An 18742-nucleotide genomic window follows, 5' to 3' on the forward strand; every position below is an offset into this window, starting at 1 on the left:
TGTGTGAACGAGGCTGCAGCCTGCATGTGTGTGTGTGTGTCTGTGTGTGTTGCAGTCTGTCTGTATTAGCAGTAGACCGAGTCTCAGTGAGGTTAATATGTCCCGGGGTCGACACTGGCCTGGCCTGGCCTGCCCTCCCCTCCTGCATCTGTGTGTGCCTGTGTGGGTGACCTTTAACTTGTGTGTTGTATGTTGTGTGTTTTTGGGGGTTACAAATAACGTTGAGGTAAGTGTGGGTCTCGGCTGGTCCTAATTTCCCTGATGTGTTCATGCAGGTGAGTTTATATTAATTTTGGACTACATCCAGTTTAATGTTCAATTGATCATAACTTTATCTGATGTTTCTATGATGTTTCTATGCACATGGTCTGATGCCAGTTTGCATGCTGAGGAACATCTGCCCAAAACATCCGTGCGATACATCTATTAACAATTTCACTTCATAATATCTGTTTACCAAACTGTGGTTGAGGTCTTCCCATACGGACCACAGAGTTAACTGCAGAAATGTAATCTTGGTTTACGTGCATGAACTTGTGTGTTTGACATGAAAAAGTAAGTCATGCACGTGGGTTTGCTGACACCAAATGAGTCAACAGGAAGCTCAACTGCTCATTATGGTCAGAGGTTTGGTTAATGTCTTTCCTAGATGAGATAATGGGGCATTACGTTTACTCTTCCATGGAGCAGCATGTGAATCCCTCAGCAACAGGCTCCAGTGCAGCACCAGTGATGTCTTCTTGCTCTTGTTTTTGTAAACTTTGCGAAACAGGGTTGAGAAGTTGGTCACAAACATCCCAAAGACATTTGTCCCACTATTTTGCAGGGTCTTACAATTGCAATCGCAGAAACATAATGACTTAAATCCTGGAGGAATGCAGATGAGAAAAAGCTGGTATGCATTAAGATGCCATGTCGGTTGTGGTGGCACAATTCAAGATAAAACAGAGCTGAGTGTAAATACTGTCAGAAAACAGCAGGGTGTATCCCAGCCTCTACAGGACTGTTCAGTGTGGTGTGTGTGTGTGTGGCAAACGGGGGGGGCACTGCGACAACAGGGCGGCCAACAGCTGGGCGCAAAGGAAGGAGAATGGGTGCAGTCACTGGCACCTGAGGACAATGGTTTCACCCAACTAAGGACAGTAATTGACTCTGGGGTAGGGAGTTTTAGTGAACTTCTTTTAACAGACATTTTAAGATATTTTAATTATCCTTACAGTTGTCTTTTATTGGTTATTTTAAGCAATAAATATTTTAATCTCACCAATAAATATTTTAATCTCACCCACAGTTGTGTTATTTAACCTGTGTAGCCTTGTATGGAGTCCTAAGGTTCCTTTAACCCGAGGTGCCGTTGACAGTGTCTTATTTTATTTTATTTTTTACATCTTTTGTGTTTATATTTTAGTTTTTAGCCTAAGCTATTGATTTTTTATTAGGCCGACCACATAAACATTGACTTTATTATGAAAAGATTCATCAACAACAGTTTTCATACATGATTAATCATTTAATTCATGCAAACATTTTGTTTCTAGCCTGTCCAGTGTGAGGATTTGCTGCTTTTCTCTGTTTTATATCATTGTAAACTGAATATCTCTGGATTATTCATGATATTAGGACATGTCACCTTGAGCTCTGGGAAGCTGAAACACTTTACAGCCTAAACAATGAATCAAAAACAGCCAGAAGTTTAATCAATAATGCAATCAATCCTTAGTTTCAGTCCTAAGAAGAACCAACATACTGTAGTGCATGTGCTGCCATTTAACATGTTTGGTTTAAATCCAGTTTATCAACTCACACATCACGTTCCCTGTTCCTCTGTGCTGCAAAAACACCCCAAAAATAATCTTTTCAGAATAATTCGAAGAACTCATATTGTCATATTTTAAGACCACATGACTGTGTTTGGTTTTTTTCTGATTTCTGCAATTAGGAAGGGACTAACCTCTGATCCCACTGCTGCCATTTATGATTTGTCTACCGACAAAACAGTGAGCCAGCATTTCATTTTACTCCAGTAATCCCCCAAAATAAAACAAAAGCCAAATTGTCCCCGTTCCCCAGTGAGGGTGGGGATTACCAAACCTCAACCGTCCAGAGGAGAAACCCAAAATACACAAAAATCACTAAATCCACCCTCTTTACAAACACTGTCTGAAGTGAAGCTCACTGGAGTAAGGACACATAATGGGATGAACTGGATGAACTGGGGTTGACTGTACCTTCTGAGACGTAGGTGAAGGGTTTGTTCCTGACCGACAGCAGAGTCAACAGGTTGAAGAACAGAGCGACGAACGTCCCAACCAACAGGCGACCACTGCAGAGAGACAGACAGAAAATGGGACTGTCAGAATAAAACATATTTAATCACGAAACATCTAACATACTTTGACAATGACAATTAGCTGATTAGCATGTGGATCAAACCTAATTGATTCAGTCTGTATTTATGTGAACATCCAGAAAACAGCACATCCTTTTATACCAAGGGGGAAGACAAAGCATTTGCTACCATGCTGTCTTTCTGCACTTAAAATAAACTTTACAATTCTAGTGTTAAAGGAGTATATTTTTAACCTGGACCCTATTTTCCCATGTGTTTCTAAGTGACAAATGTGAACAACATTTTTTGAAATTGTACCAGTATTTAGCAAGAGCAGCAGCCAGGCTGCTATGTAAACACTCCAGGGATGTTTGCACCATCAATTTACATCCACTTCAAGTGCTTGTTTTTGCCACTGACATGTTCAGATTGTTATTACAAGTGTCTGAGAAGATATCGAAAGGAAGGTCTAACCTTTCAATAAGGATCCCCTTTTTGAAAGGATATACCTTTCCCGAAATCGCATTCGTCAAACCCACCAGACCCCATTTAAATAAACACTAATTTTATCAACGTAAACCATACAACAGAAACAGAAACCTTCTTTTTTTGCCTTTCCACAATTTTAACAATGACCAACTCTGGTTTGTTTGACATGAACTCTTAATTCACCCAGTTAGACGTGAAAATATGTTGGCTCTATACCTACTAAAATTATTGTATATATGTGTGGTGGGCTTGGCAGTGCTGATTTCGGGGCTGTTTCTGGTTAGACAAAAAGGTTTTTAATACTTTATCCAAAGAGTTTTAGGATTCTTTAGCAACTGGTGAAAAAAAAAGTGAGCCTCCAAGAACCTGTAGCTCTTTAGGTTGCAAATCAGTCGCCACAGACACTGCTGTGTTTATGCCAGGTGACGGTGGTGCACAGAGCCTCAAAGAGCCCATGATGAGGTCGCCCAGATGTCAGATCTGTGCCGCGCATCAGAACAAATTCCCCAACATTATGAAAATAACATCCAAAACACAGGTTTTACTCTCAGTAGTTTTTGTGACATGAGAAATACTTTCATAAAAAGTCATGCAATGCCACTGTGCACAGATTTGTTGTTCATAATGCAGCATTATCACAGAAAATAACAGTGTGTCCCCCAGACCGGACACATTAATAGTGAGTTAACCTTGTCCTTTCAGATTTGAATGAGTCAGGGACGCAGGATGTATACTGAGCAACATCACTGGTGTGCATCAGGGATGCTAAAAGGTGCCCTGTGCATTGCTATGAAACGCCCAAGCCTGTTAACAAAGCGTCAGTATTTGATGACCTGGGAATGTGAACGGGTTGATAAAATAGTTTTAGGAGACAAAACATTTGTCTTATTTGTCATTTTTATGTATCTTATCAACCGTACCTTTTAAATAAACGTAATATAATACAGATCTCTAAACCCTGCTCTCAGACACAAAAGCAAACACACACAACTGTACTCTTCATTACACTAATCACATGGGACAATCCATTTAAGAGCCTAAAAATTGGTCCAAACAATCAGCGGGAGGCAAAGGGCTGCCCGCCGGTGAGCCACAATAACTGGATGATAAACCCCCCCGACCCCCACCCCACCTCCCTCTAAGAACAGATTAAAGAGAGGGAGAATGTGTGTGTCTGTCTCTCCACCCGGCAGACACCTGTCCCTCCGGTTAGCGGCCGTCTCTCATGCCGTCCAATCACATCCACTCAGAGAAGAAGAGAGCGAGAACGGGGGAGAGGAGGAGGAGGGGTGAGGGGAGAGAAACGAGGGGGGTAATCTCGTCACAGGAGACAGGTTTAAGTCTCGCTGTGTTTTAGGTTATAAAAGCCGCCACTAATCTGTTTTATTATGGAGGGATGATGGAGACAGAGAGAGCCAGGAAGAAATGGAAGGAGGAAACAACAGAGGAGAAGACCAGAGCAGGTGATCCGCCCAGACGAGAAGGGTAAAAGAACAAAAACAAAGAGAGACTGAGTCAAAGCTTAACTAACAAACAGACTGTTTTTCTGACCACCTGACAAGTTGGTGGATTGACTAACAATCTAATAAATCCAAATCAGTATCAATTTATTAGACAATTTCTCTGACTGAGCATACTGATAAAAATAAAAATGATACCAACACATTTAGGTTATTTGATACACAAACATCTTCATAAACTGATGTCTCCACCTGAGGCTTTTCACCAGTGTTTTAATTCTACATGTTAGGTTTTACACCTGAACACATTTTAACACCTATGAGTTTACAGGTCACACAAACAGGATGCAGTGTGTTTATTCTTGAAACTAGGTCTCCACTCAAGTCTTATTTATATATCCCAGTATCACCAATCACCTCTGCATCAAGGGGCTTCACAACCTGTTCAGCAGACAACGCCCTCTGTCCTTAGACCCTCAATCTGGACTAGAAAAAACCTCCCCCAAGAGCCAGACACACCATACCGACATCAAAGAACTAGTGATGGCGAAGGCCGACTGTTGCGTCGTATCACTTCACCTATGTCTCGGCCAAAAACTTGCACTAATCACACCGCAAAGACTACAGCCAACAGCCAGCCAGCACGAACGTTCTGCACCTGTGTGAGAGGGAATAACTCTCCATACCAGCAGGCGGCAGTAGTCCGTATTTGCCACTCAAAAAAGGAAAACCTAAAGATCGACAGGACGGATTCAAAACACTAGTTAGCCAGTTAGCACATTAACAACACAACCCGATGTTGAAAGAGCAAATGATAAAATAAAAATCTAACATCATATGACGTTTGTTTTGATCTCACGCCCTCTTAACATCAGCCATTTGCTTGCTTTCCTCACTTCCGTTTCCCTTCTCATGCACTGAGCTGAACTGCCAATCAGAGGGATTTTTCTAACAAACTGGCTCTGCTATCACTGACACCGATTCAACATGCTGAATCTGCAAAAAACAAAAGCCATCAAAGGCCGACTAGTGCCAATGGTGCAGGACACACCGTCAAAACTGGGGCGACATATGCTCATCAACGGCCCAACACTTTCCAACAGCCAACCATCGCCTTAGTGTGTCAGGGCCCTAACAGGGAAAAATGGAAGTCTACTTGTACATTTTCAACAAGATGTCTTTGAGGGGTGTCACACTATCAGATGCACAGAATATTGTGTGGGTTTGAGGAGCGTAAAATAACAGAAACATAACAAAAGAGATTTTGCTTTTCATTTTCTTCATTGTATAAGCTTTTTAAAAAATGTTGTTGCGTGGTCTCTGACAGAGCTGATGTCACCCTGAGGCGAGTGTTCAACACAGTCTGCATGTGTTTAATTAACTCTGCTTGTGTGGACGCATATACACTGTGTCAGAGTGTGAAACTAACAATGAACATGTCGCTGTCAGTCAGTCTGACTCTTTGACTCACCGACTCTGACTATAATTCTGTCTGCCTGTCTGACCCAAATATTTGGGATGTTCTGTTCCGACAACAGCTGGCACTGTGTCTGTGTGTCTGTGTGTGTCTGTGTGTCTGTGTGTGTGTGTGTGTGTGTGTGTGTGTGTGTGTGTGTGTTTACAGAGGGAGACACACAGGAGTATATCATGTTGTGTCTGTTTATTTCAGAGTGTGATAGGGGAGTTTGTGTGTTTTGTTGGTGTGTGTGTGTGGAGGAAAAATACTTACGTATGGACCTCAGGCTGCTCCATGAAGCGCTCCACACTGACAAAACAGAAAACAAACACAGTCAACAACACTGGCCAGGTGGGACTACGCTGACTCTGTGTGTGTGTGTGTGTGTGTGTGTGTGTGTGTGTGTGTGTGTGTGTGTGTGTGTGTGTGTGTGTGAGAGAGTGAGTGAGGTAGAGAGAGAGCGATTGAGACAATTGAAATGAATGAAAGGAGACAAGGGGTGAACAAACAGAGAGAGAAAACAGGAAATACATTAACACACAAACGCAGGAACACACGCACTCCCGATGCCACACATACACATGCCAAAAAGCAAAATGGTGCACACACCAACACAGACACACACACACACACACATACACAGTCCTGTCTGTCTGCTCCCTGTGTGCTGCTGCCCTACTGAGCCATTCATGACATGCACTGTACTGTACCGGCTGGCAACAAATGTTCACTGTTACACTCCGTCTTCAGGGTCTCTGCAGGGTTCACAGACTAAAGTTAAGACTTTTAAAACCTTTTAATACCACATTGAATATAATTCAATACAATCTTAATGGTCATAGCAGCCAAAGCATGAAAAGCATGAATGAAAACCTGCAGAAATGATAAATAATTGACTACATTATTTAATTTATATTTGTTAGATGACATCACAATGGCAGTGTTCGATGTGTTTCTGTTGTGTCATATCTATTTTCTGCAAGCTTAAAAGACTAAGGCTCGAGACTAATGGCGCCCCATCATCCCAGGAACAATATAAAACGTTTAGGATGAACAGAGATCTTCCCGGGCACACCTTTGGGATGAAAGGACAGTGTAAATTCACTATCAAGGCATCAGGGGACTCACCCTATTATTTCCCTGTTAGTGCTACATTGTGAGCAACAAATCCATGTTGAAATCAGCAGAGGAGAGCTAGCTAACGTTAGCTGTTAGCAGCCGGATGCTGGGACTAACAGCCCACGGAGGCTGCACTGAGTTACATTATGATATGTTCCAAGTTCTGTTCAGTAAAAAGGAGTATTAGGGGAAGGTTAATTTTAACTTTCTCATATTGTATTGTATTATCATGTTCCAGTGCAATCGTGTAAAATTTAGTTTTGGTGAGAAACTTGAATAAAAGAAGTTGTTTTAAGGAGAAATTTGTTGATGTTTGCACAGCAAAATCAAATAAACATCACAGAGGGAATTATGATATATCATATATGGTGAAAAGACTTTTAAAGCAGTTAAAACTTGATTTTGTGTGAAAGGTGATAATAAAGATGGTTTCGTATGTTTGTATGATTGAATTTGTGCTCATTCAAAGTTAGAATAATGGTGTGTTACCTACAGATATCTACTGGAAGTCTTGTTGGCAGCCTGTAAAAAGGCCATCACGAAGAGATGGTGTAAGGCAGAACCACCACCACAAGATGAATGGCTGAAAATTGTGAACAATATATATGATATGGAACTGTTAACCCACAGGATGAGGACTCAAGAGGAGCCATGGGAGGAATGGACAATGTGGACCCTTTTATTTATTTGTATACTTATTTCTGTTTGTGTGTATTCTGTTTTGTATTCCTTTTTTCTCTACCTTTAACATTTGGTAAAAACAATAAGATGTAGTGTTATAAAATAGTATAAAGGGTTTCATTACTTTCAAACACTTCAATATTTTTTATAGTGTAGATTTCTTTGTTTCCCTGGCACACAAGGGGGAATAAATAACGACAAAAAACGAAATAAACAACATGGAAAGATTTTGGTTGGTAACTGCTGTCGGCCAAAGTGTTATTTTAAACGTTGACATCTGCCCATATTTCACAATCAGTATATCCCTAATATATGTATTACATTATTGTTAGTGCTTTCAAGAAACACTGTACAATGACTCCTACACTGAAAACAAGAATCGTTAACAGCCACAGAAATAATGTTTTTAAAATCAAATTTACAAGTCAGATTAACATGACTGCTTTAAAAACTTTTTAAAAATTTTACATTGGCTAACAGTTCTCTTTTGTAAATGTTTTAATATAATTGATCCATAACTGAACAACAATGAACGATGTCAACTCCATAGTCTCCACAGACCAAAGACACGAAGGTAAACTGTACCTAAATCCTCCTCCATGTTTAGAGCTGTTCTTTGTCGTCAGTTTTAACCCGTGGTTAGGTCATTTTCACCTGCCAGTTAACTGCTAAGAGTGTCTGCACCATGAGCACTGTTGCTGTGGTTACCTACAGTTAAAGCAATGGTTAAACTGTTGATCTGAACTGTTTGATGACGTGAATGGTGGCCTGACATCCAATTACACACCATTATATTCTTTTTTTGCCATTTTATAGAGTAACATAAACAGTAAGTTTCAGTAAAGTGCTAAATTTCAGTTTAGCAGCCAAACATGAACACACACGCGTGTCTGCACATGAACATGTTGCAGACAGCGTGCCAACTGCTTGACCTGCATTTGTGTGTGTGTGTGTGTGTGCGTTTGTGTGTTTTGTTTCCAGTTTACCCCTCCCTTCACTGAGAACTGACCGCAAGACAACCCCACACAGGGTGCCTGGAGGTGTGTGTGTGTGTGTGAGTGAGTGTGTGTGTGTGTGTGTGTGTGTGTGTGTGTGTGTGTGTGTGTGTGTGTGTGTGTGTGTGTGTGTGTGTGTGTGTGTGTCAAGATCGACACAGCCAGGCAGTGACATTCCCACAGCCCTGAAAAATTCAGTAGTTCACACACACACAAACACACACGCACACACTCCTCCCCTTTAAGAGTAAATCCGTGACCACCCCTTTAAAGCATTAATGTGTTTTCAGATGGTGAGAGTCAACAGATTTTATCACACACACACATACACACACTACATCAAACCAGAAAGTGTGCAGTTATCGTGTGTGTTATGAAGCGAGATCTTAACGTCTTTGAACAGGAAGTTACTGCGTCTGAACAGGTTAAAATCTGACGTCTGACGACTGTAAAAGTGTTTAAATGTTTGAAAACTGGGAGCACCCACTTTTACTGTTATCTTTTATATAATTTAATAAGTATAGCGTATCATATCACTGTTTTACTACTTTATCATTTGGGTACGATGACACTGTCCTCCAACACAAGGTTGTTTTTGTATAATCTGGGTTATAATAAGATGAAACTTCTGTTGTAAAACAAAAGTGTGCAGAATATCCCGGGGTCCAATTATTGCATTTTTTGAATGGTTTGATGACAAAGTGGAGCCGAGACTGGAGGAAAACATGCACCCTGAGAGGAGCAAAGCAGTCTGGTGACATTAATAATGAGAGGGGGGAAAACAAAGACAAAAGGGGGAAACAATTGGAAATATTTTGTGTATTGCTTTGGAAATATCAATTCTGTTGCTGCGCCGAGTCACGCTAAGGAAATAATTGAAATTTTAATAGAGGGAGACAGAGTGAGTGAGACAAAGAAAGAGATTGAGACAAAAACCAAAGATAGAGATGTGGGATCTTAATCTGGCTCTAAATACTGGTTTTAATCGCTCATTTTTTTTAAGGTCGGCATCACTCATTCAAGTGTGTACTGCACTGTGTGATTGAATGTGTTTGTATGTTTGTTTGTTAGACATACGCACCTCTCCTTCAGGATGAACAAGGCTCCCAGCTGGACGAGAACAGTGGAGGCAAAAACTGCCAAAACCTCCAGTCGTTCAAACCTGTAGAGGCAAGGAGACATTGTCATCCATACTGGGACAAACATCGCCAAACATTCCCCCACACACCAGTCCATTCATTCAAAGACCTCTTTCAGAGACCTCCTCGGTCCAAGATCACCAGGACACCAAGGCCCAATCCCAATGCACCCCTTGCCCCCCGCACTTTTGCACATTCACGTCAAGAGGTAGGCTGTCCTGATTCCTGCTGGGATAGAGGGGCAGGCCGAAGTGTAAGCACTGAATGGCCCTCCAAATGAAGGTTTTTTTAGAGGCACACTTCAAACCGAGAGTATGTGAAATCATCGGCAAGATGGCTGCACGAGCAACAAAGGAATCCCACAACTGCATTTTCCTCATCAATAAAGGTAAAGCTATCATTACCTTAAGTTACGATATATTCCTGAACTACTATTGTCAAGAATGAACCTTCAAGCTAAAATCTATGGTAAATAAATGAATTAAGAGGAGGTACTGTGACTGCATCAAATTTAGTTTAACCAGTAATCAAAGTTCAGCTAAAATTTGCAGAAACAAATGACACAGAATACATTTACCTTCTCATTATTCAATATTTCTAAAAAAAAAATCTTGTTTATAAATCAGCATTTATTTATATAATTTAGAAACTTATATGAGACTTAATAGAAGTAGAAAACACCAACACACTGCCAGTGTGTGGGGCCGATACAGTTGTAACTGTTGCCGACCTCCTGACCTCATTATGAGGTCACAGGGTCGATCCTGTCACAGTCTGTCCAGGATGAGCAGCTTTGTCTCAGTGAGTGGTACGCGGGGCTTAAAGGGGTTAAACCTGACGCTGACTGTCAGTGATCTGATGGTCTGCCTCTCTTCAGCAGCATAATGCCACTAAAGTAAGAGCTTCTGTCCGAGCCACGTAAAGTGCATTATGGATTCATGCAAAAGAGATGTGACCACGAAGAAGGTGAGGACTTACATTATAAATACTTTTAAAAAAGGCTGCAATTTAAGTTTCCGGCATTTTCTAAGTTCAGGTTTTAGTTTATCAACCATTTTGCTCCATTTGAGTTTGACACCTAGAATAGTTCCCCATTAAAGCTGGGCCTGCAAACAGATTTGCATCGAAGAATGTTTTTTTTGACAAGGTGTAACAGTAGATCCACTAATTGAGTTCAGTAGAGTAGGATCAATTTCCTGTTTTGCCAGAGCTTAAACCAAATTAATTTTATGCAAACCAGCTGGACCAGCATTTGATATTGTGACACATTCTGGCAAATTAAAAAGTAGCCTACATCAGCAGCCTGTACTGATGGCGTCACACTAGTAATGAGCAATATGACCATGTGATTAATATAATATTATGTTTATATATGGAGTAATGTAGTCACAAGTGTCTGTCAGGCTTTGTGCAATTTACTGCTGAGCTCAGGCCGTTGTCGGCAACATAAAGGAGATTAAATTACAGTAGAGGTAGGAGGGGGCAGAATGGCACATGCTGTTTGTTTACTCAAGTTTGAGGTTTTTAGGGTTAGGAGAGAAGAAATGGCAAAGTTAGTCTTTCAAGAAAGCTAAAACTGCACCAATATAGCGACATTTTGGATTTGAAGCCCGTGAAAGAGGTGTCCTGACTGGCTGCAAGTGCTGTTTGAGGCTAAACTTTCATCGGATGCCCTGTTATTATATATTCTTTTTGCTCGATTTGAAAGCACCCCAACGGACAAGAAAAGGCTGTTTCATGAAGCATACATGGAATTATCTACACAATACTATTTATTTCACAACAAAAACCTAAATAAGGCACAGCTGCTTGGAGGGAGATCGCCAGAGAGCTGAAAGTTTCTGGTAACCTAAATGACCATCGCTAATAACAATCTAGGGTAGAGCCCTGCGCTAGAGCCCGAGGGGCCCAACGGCCCGACAGCCTGAGGGCCGGGCTTCGGGCCAATTACCACATCATTACCTCGGACACGGGCCGGGCTCGGGCTTTTTTTTAAACCTGCCAATTAGAGAGGTGTGTGTTTGTGTTTAATCGATTTAAACAGCAACACTTGAACGCAGCAGCCACTGCGCCTCTCCCTCTCCGCTGCACGTCACTCATCATATTGTAGCGTCCGCCAGGACGTGTGGAAGTATGACACGGTTATTCGGCAAACCACCGTTTGTTACTGAACAGTACAGGTTACTGTTGGCCGTAACCACGCCAAAACAACCACAAAACAAGGACTTAGCTGTAACGTTAACTCGAACCATGCACTGCTGCTCTCTCCTCCAGCTCGCTCCACACACACAAGCACGCGCACTCACACAGCCCTCATCCTCGTCACTCTCGCACCCCGCTCACAGAACATTGACGTTACAACAGAACATTCACTGCAGGGTCGCTACAATATTTTACTGATCCCATTCATAAACACTGTGATAAGGTTTGTTTTGTTCGTGTTTGTAGCTTAGGCTTGGATAGACGTGTTTATTTGTTAATAGACCTGCCACCTACAATTTGCAATATCAGGCGCTGCAGTTGCATCGCGCACAGTCACTTCAAAAAACAAAATAATCAATTAAACAGCCCCGAAAATGCTTCAAACACTTTTCTAAATAATCTTAATATTGAAAGGAAATGAAATATACCCACTTATGCCATTAAAAGTGCTTAGATAAGGTCGGAGGTCTATAACTGCACATATAGACCTCCGACCTTATCTGGGTATTGATAAATATTAAGATTATTTAGAAAAGTGTTTGAAGCATTTTGGGGGTTGTTTATTAATTGATTATTTTGTTTTTTGAAGTGACTGTGCGCGATGCAACTGCAACAGTGCGCAGCAACAGTTGACAATTCTCACTAAATAGGAGAATACAGTCATTAAGTTAAATAAATTCATATTTAACTTTATCCTTTCAATCAAAATATAATGAATATAGCTTAATACCATGCTAGAAACCCCAATTAAACTATTTTAATGTCTGCAACATTAACAGCCTACATGTTGTTATGGGAGGTTTACTAATCCAGGGTACTTGCTGTTGACTATATTGCATGTTTTCCTTCATACAACTTAAATGTTACGTTGCTGTTTACAAAACATAAAATGCTTCCCTCATAAGAAACTAGGCTGTTCCAAATGTTCAATTCTGACTAGTTTCTCTGCTTAAGTTTTTAACGTTTTGTCATTTATATGGCACCCCCAATCTGTAAATAGAAATACAGTAAATGCACTGAATCAAGCTTTTTCTTATTTTTTTTCACGTTGAGTCATTTTTGTCACCCCAGTCAAAAGCTGCAACTAAAACATTTCGTTCAGTACTGATTTACAGTATCTGCTCATTGTTTTCTTAAATAATCAAATCGCCGTTGTGTCTGAAATTTGAGAGAACAACCATCACAATTTCCAAAAACCTAAATCTTCAAGCTGCTACTTTTGACCAACTGTCCCCAAAATCCAAAGATGTTTTATTAACAACGATATGAAACAGAGATAAAGCAGAGAGTACTCACATTTACAAAGCTGTACCAGCAAATGTTTTGCAAATGTTAAGTCCCTTAACTTTTAACCCCCATTCTGTAGGTTCCTGCCTTTAATGCATTCTGCATTTTGACACATTAAAGCTTGTCAAGACATAGTCCCCTACTTTATGTCTTGCAGTGTGTGTGTGTGTGTGTGTGAGAGAGAAAGAGAGAGAAAAAGACTGAGAGTGACCATTTGTTCAACCAATGAGCATATGAACAGACACCCACAGGTTAATAGGTTGAGACACACACACACACACACACACACACACACACACACACACACACCATACATACTCCCTCTTCCTTCGAACACTGTGTTAGGCCTGATTGCCTCCATGCTGTTGGGTCAAAGGTCATGCTCTGCCCTGCCACCAGCCTGTGTTTAATCTATAAGGGCGCCATGTAGTAAACCAGCCGTCTGCTGGGCACTGAGGCTACGTTTATATCACAAGGGAAAGTGGCCAAAATCTTTTTTTTGTCTTTGTTCCAATGTGACATAGATCCTTTGTTTTCCAATCAGATCTGGGTCTCCATATGTGGTCATAAATTCGATATATATCCGATCACTGGCCATGCGACCGCCACCAAAAGAGCAGTCATGTCGAAATCGGTGCTTATTATTCCCATACATCCATGGTCGGTCAACGTCATACTTCACTTCACTTCACAGGCACAAATCACTCACCATACAGTTTCACATTGGTCCATTAAAATTACAGAGGGCTGCCGTAGCCTTATCACTGCCCCAATCGCCAGCCAATAGAGTCCAACTGTCACTGACACTTTCTGACGGGGACAGTTCACCTACATACTGTGACAGTGTTGTCATGAGGCGCTGAAAGAGCTACTGAAATGTAGCCCTGGACATCCTGAAGTTTGAAGCATCTGTTCCTCCATGAAACCCTCCACATCACAGCCCACCATTCCTGACTCTGCTGTCCGCACCCACACCTCTTGCTCCACATTACTACCAGTAATCCATTATCCCAAAAACAAACACTCATTGCTCCCAAAAGACACTTTACACTCTCTCAAACAGAAGCACATGGCTAAATATTATGCTGAATGACATCATCAGACCTTCTTCTATGGTGTAAATTCGGGAGATGAAGCTTGCATCGCTATGTCATTCATTTTTTTCCAAATGCCTGTCACACAACTTTGATGTTTTTTGTTGTTTTCCTTGTGTGTGACATTATTGGTCGCATGTGAGGCGTTACAGGGCAGAGATCTGATCACACTAGTGTCAGATATGGGTCACTTTGAAATGTGAACAGTCGGCAGAAAGAAATAATCTCAATTGAGCCCTGTAATGTGAACACAGTGATCATCCTTAATGACGTGATCAAGATCCCCTATTGATATTGTTTTATCACTCTTAAAGCCTTGCACCTGTGGGAACTACAAAACAGCAAAAAAGTTGGGGTGACGTGGATCAGACTAACTCCTGGAAGGCCTGGCTCTGCAGGGTTTACAGGAGTCTGCTGCTGGTTAAACTGGGCAATCTGCTGCTGAGCCATTGTTCAGTTACTGGCAATCCATTTACACACACACACACACACACACACACACACACACACACACGGGCACACACATGGGCACACACACGGGCACACAGGCACACATACACACATCAAACAAGATGTGTGTTCGTGAGCCGTTTGACTGATCCAGAACAGTAACTGAAGCTTTTCTGTTGATGCTCCATCTGTGTTTACAGTGTGTGTGTGTGTGTGTGTGTGTGTGTGTGGTTATTCGACAACAGTGAATGGGAGCACGTAAACAAACAAACACAGATGGAGCTTTGATTGAAAAGCTTCTGATACAGATACATACATCAGTACAGAATGTATTATACACTGACTATTTAAACAAAGGGTCACAATAATCCCACCTCCATAACTTAAAAACCACAAGATTGTACCTTTTTAAATTTTATTCGTAAAGACACGTACTAACACTACACAGTTTTGTTCATCAGCTTGTCTTGACAACAGAGAAAGAGGCCAATAGTTTCAATAATAATCAAAGGAGAAACTTAAGTACAGCTAAAGTATCTTTGTCAGAGACCGTCAGTCATTTCCTCTAGATCTGGGTAGAAAAAGGATCAAATGTATTTATCGTTTGACTGGAGAGGTTTCAATACTACTTGGTACTGGATTATTTCATTCGATACCTTCAAGGTATCAAGTACAGATACGCACCCTAACTGTGTCGATCAGGTTATTATGGTGAACTCACCCAAATGAGTAGACCTGACTTGGTTTCTTCATGGTCACCCAGGAACTGATGAGACAGGTGATCAGACTGCACAGGGAGGAGAAGGAGAAGGAAAGGTGAGAGCGGTACAGAGAATTATAGTTAAAAGACGCAGAGGGTAGACAGAGAAGAGAAGCGGCAATGAAATCAGAGAAAACAGAGGTCAGCTAAAGTTCACTTCTTTAATTTATCTTTTATTCATTATAATCTCAGAATTAAATTTTCATGAGCAGAAATTCTCCATCAAAACAGCCCCACAGCACAGCTGAGCAGACCGAGTGTTATCTCATCGTGTTTCTGTATATTTCACACTTAAAATTAACTACACACATGTAACAACTAATTTCATTATTGAATAAACCGCCAAACAGCCGATTAATCAATAGTTTGGTCTATAAAAATATTAGAAAATAAAGAAAAAAATGCCAAAAATAATTTCCCAAAGCCTCATATGATGCCTTTAAATGCTCTTGATCAAAATAAAACAAGACATAAAACATAAAATTCAAATAATTCTATTTACTATTATTATTATATTATTAACATAAAATAAAACAATGCAGGAAATCTTCACATTTAAAAGCATTTTTGATCAATTACTAAATTCTGTTTTTTAATCTCTGTGTTCAAGAAATTGATATGTACAAATTGGGACCAAAGCTGATGAGAGAGAACACACTGATGTCACAGATGATGCAGAACACACTCACCTGAACAGGTCGAAGATGGTGAGGTATGTGTAGGCAGTTAAGGCTGGAATGACAAAACAGATATACAAAAAACATCACAATCAAATACAAGGCGATTTAAAACATTGTGAGTTAGATATTCGATCAGTAAATTCATAAATTTAAAGGTGTAACATGACTTCAATCAACACCATTTAAAAGGACATTATTTTATCTGCAGATTCTCGACTAAATAATTTGATCTTTTATGATAATATTATATGAGGTAGTGTGGCAATGTAGCTGTATGGTGTAATACGGCTGGGCAGTTATCAATCTTTATATTTTTAATTACGAGTTTGGCTTCCAATGACTATGAAAACAAAATAATTGAGAACTATCATTATGCCACAGTCTGTTTCACAATGATGCTCTCGTTTTGTCTTGTGTTATAAATCCAGCGCACCCTGTTACTTTACAGCGGAGCGCTCAGGGTCGCCAACCTGGCTGCTTTCTTGGTAGATTCAAGCTGTGTTCCCACCAAAAGTTCACGGGACAGTTAGTCCCAGGAACCACTTTTCGAGGAACCAAAAGGTTCCTTCAGCCCACTGGTATCTACGTTTCAACCTTCTAAGACGCTCTTGGTGACTTCATTTCTAAAAAGCTAGTAGTGACCAATTTAACGTCTTTTTTATACCATCAGATAAAAAGGAAGAAATGTGTTCATATTTGTTTTATTGTAAATCATTCCAATGCATGCTGCTCAGAGTAATCAGTCCACAGCTCTTCTATTAACAAGGTAGAGTCTCTACGTCTCCTCTTTTTTTAGTTGAATTGTATTTAAAGTTCAAGAAAATATACAGTTAAAAGATTAAAACATTTTTTTAAGTTCAATAAATGTATGTTTTCAAAGTTAGAGACTCATCATGTTAAATAACCTTGATCTCAATATTGACCAAAATAATCAGGATTATGAATCTTCAGTAATCGAGCAGGCCCATAGTGTAGTATAGTGTGTGTGTGTAGCAACATGTATACCACAGATTTCAGAATAACCCGGTCACATCTGAGGAGAAAGACCCTCTTTTATAACTGCAGAACCTGCCTGAGAATCATCATGATTTTTCAGTATCAAAGTAATCCAGCTGTAGCTGTTGGTACATCCATTGGTACACTGCAAACACTATAACACTGGTAACTATTTGCCAAAATCTCAACAAATATAGGCTAGTAAAAAAGCTCAAGAGGCGATGATGGTATGGTGCAGTTTACTCGATTTTTATCTGAGGGAGGGACCACAGTTTCGGGCTTTGAAACCCCCTCTTGTAAACCATGTGGGTCTTTTATTCTCTTGCAGTCTGAGTTACTGTAGTCTAACTGTAAACCTTCTGCAGCCTGCATTGGCGATACTGCACATAAAGTTAATCTGAATTCAAAAGTAGTAGACACAATCTGAGCATGTCAGGTTAGACAGCCAGCAGTTATTTCACTACATAGCTGGCCAACAAGCTCGTGTGCTAGCCGTTGAACCGGTCATTAAGTTAGCGAGTCATTAAGTCAAGCCGGCAGATAGTCAGCCAGGCTTTCACTGAGTCCATCACCTGGACAGAAACCTGGCCAGCAGCCAATCAGCCACCAGGTAAGCTGAAGGGTCAGTTAGCTAAATCAGTGGGCTAATTAGTCAGTCAGCCAACAAGCCAATAAACTAATAAGTCAGTTAACCAGCCAGCTACAGAGAGATTCAGTGTCGTTCTGTCTGTCTGTCTGTCTGTCTGTCTGCCCGTCTGCCTGCCTAACTGCCTGTCTGTCTTAATGCCTGCCAACCAGCTTTCTGTAATCAGGTTCTGCTGTGGGGGATGAGGAGAGCGGATTAGAGCGGCTTTGTGCTGAGAGGAACATTTTGTTTCCCCACCACCGGCGTCCATGTTGGCCAACCTGACGCCATGTAATCCTGACAGAGAGGCCCCGCGGCAAAGACCCGGAGAGACAGACGAGCAGAGGGGGAGAGACAGACAGGCGGCAGGACTGACGCTGAGAGACACATCGACAGGCAGAGGGACGGACTGAGGGATGGAGGCAGATAGACGGGCAGAGAGAGAGAGTTTAGAAGACAGATAGACAGGGTGATGGACATGTACACAGACAGGCAGACACAGAGAAAGTGGATGAGTGAGAGACAATCCTTAAAACACAAGAGTTACAGATAGTGCGGAGGAAAATATCTAAGACGGCCTGAAACTCCACACAAACACCAGACATTAAAGACCTCAGACTCTTGGTTATTTGACCACGGTTAGATATAACTATATACGTATATGAAAATACACATATGGATGTTGTGTTTTGAGAAAGTCGTCACATCATTTTGTAAAGTAAAAGAAGTCACATTGTGGAAGTACCAGTGAGCAGTAAATTTAGATTTTGGACAGTTTAATGAATCACCATCACTTCACCCCATCACAGACATGCATAAAGTTGCATGTATCAAAAGGAGAATAACTGCATTGAAGGATTTTCAGGAAAAAGTTGGATCGATTCTATTGTTTAAATATAAGATAAATGTCTTATGTATCATCAGGAAGGGATTTTGACACAGCCTTTTACTTGAGTAAAAGTATACGCAGTATTGGCATT

General features: G+C 40.8%; 1 protein-coding gene across 1 annotated transcript in view; it reads right to left on the reverse strand.

Annotated features, from left to right (window-relative positions):
• Positions 1 to 18742, reverse strand: part of slc30a6 (solute carrier family 30 member 6) — a 72303-nt gene that overhangs the window by 22750 nt on the left and 30811 nt on the right. Inside the window, exons 5-9 of the mRNA XM_050071425.1 lie at positions 16151 to 16193; positions 15423 to 15488; positions 9611 to 9691; positions 6008 to 6043; positions 2229 to 2323 (exon numbers count right to left, since the gene is read on the reverse strand). Of these exons, the coding sequence (XP_049927382.1) occupies positions 2229 to 2323; positions 6008 to 6043; positions 9611 to 9691; positions 15423 to 15488; positions 16151 to 16193 (321 nt within the window). The remainder of the gene's footprint in view (positions 1 to 2228; positions 2324 to 6007; positions 6044 to 9610; positions 9692 to 15422; positions 15489 to 16150; positions 16194 to 18742) is intronic.

Source organism: Epinephelus moara, chromosome 19 (assembly GCF_006386435.1).
Source record: "Epinephelus moara isolate mb chromosome 19, YSFRI_EMoa_1.0, whole genome shotgun sequence".
Classification (NCBI taxonomy): domain Eukaryota; kingdom Metazoa; phylum Chordata; class Actinopteri; order Perciformes; family Serranidae; genus Epinephelus; species Epinephelus moara.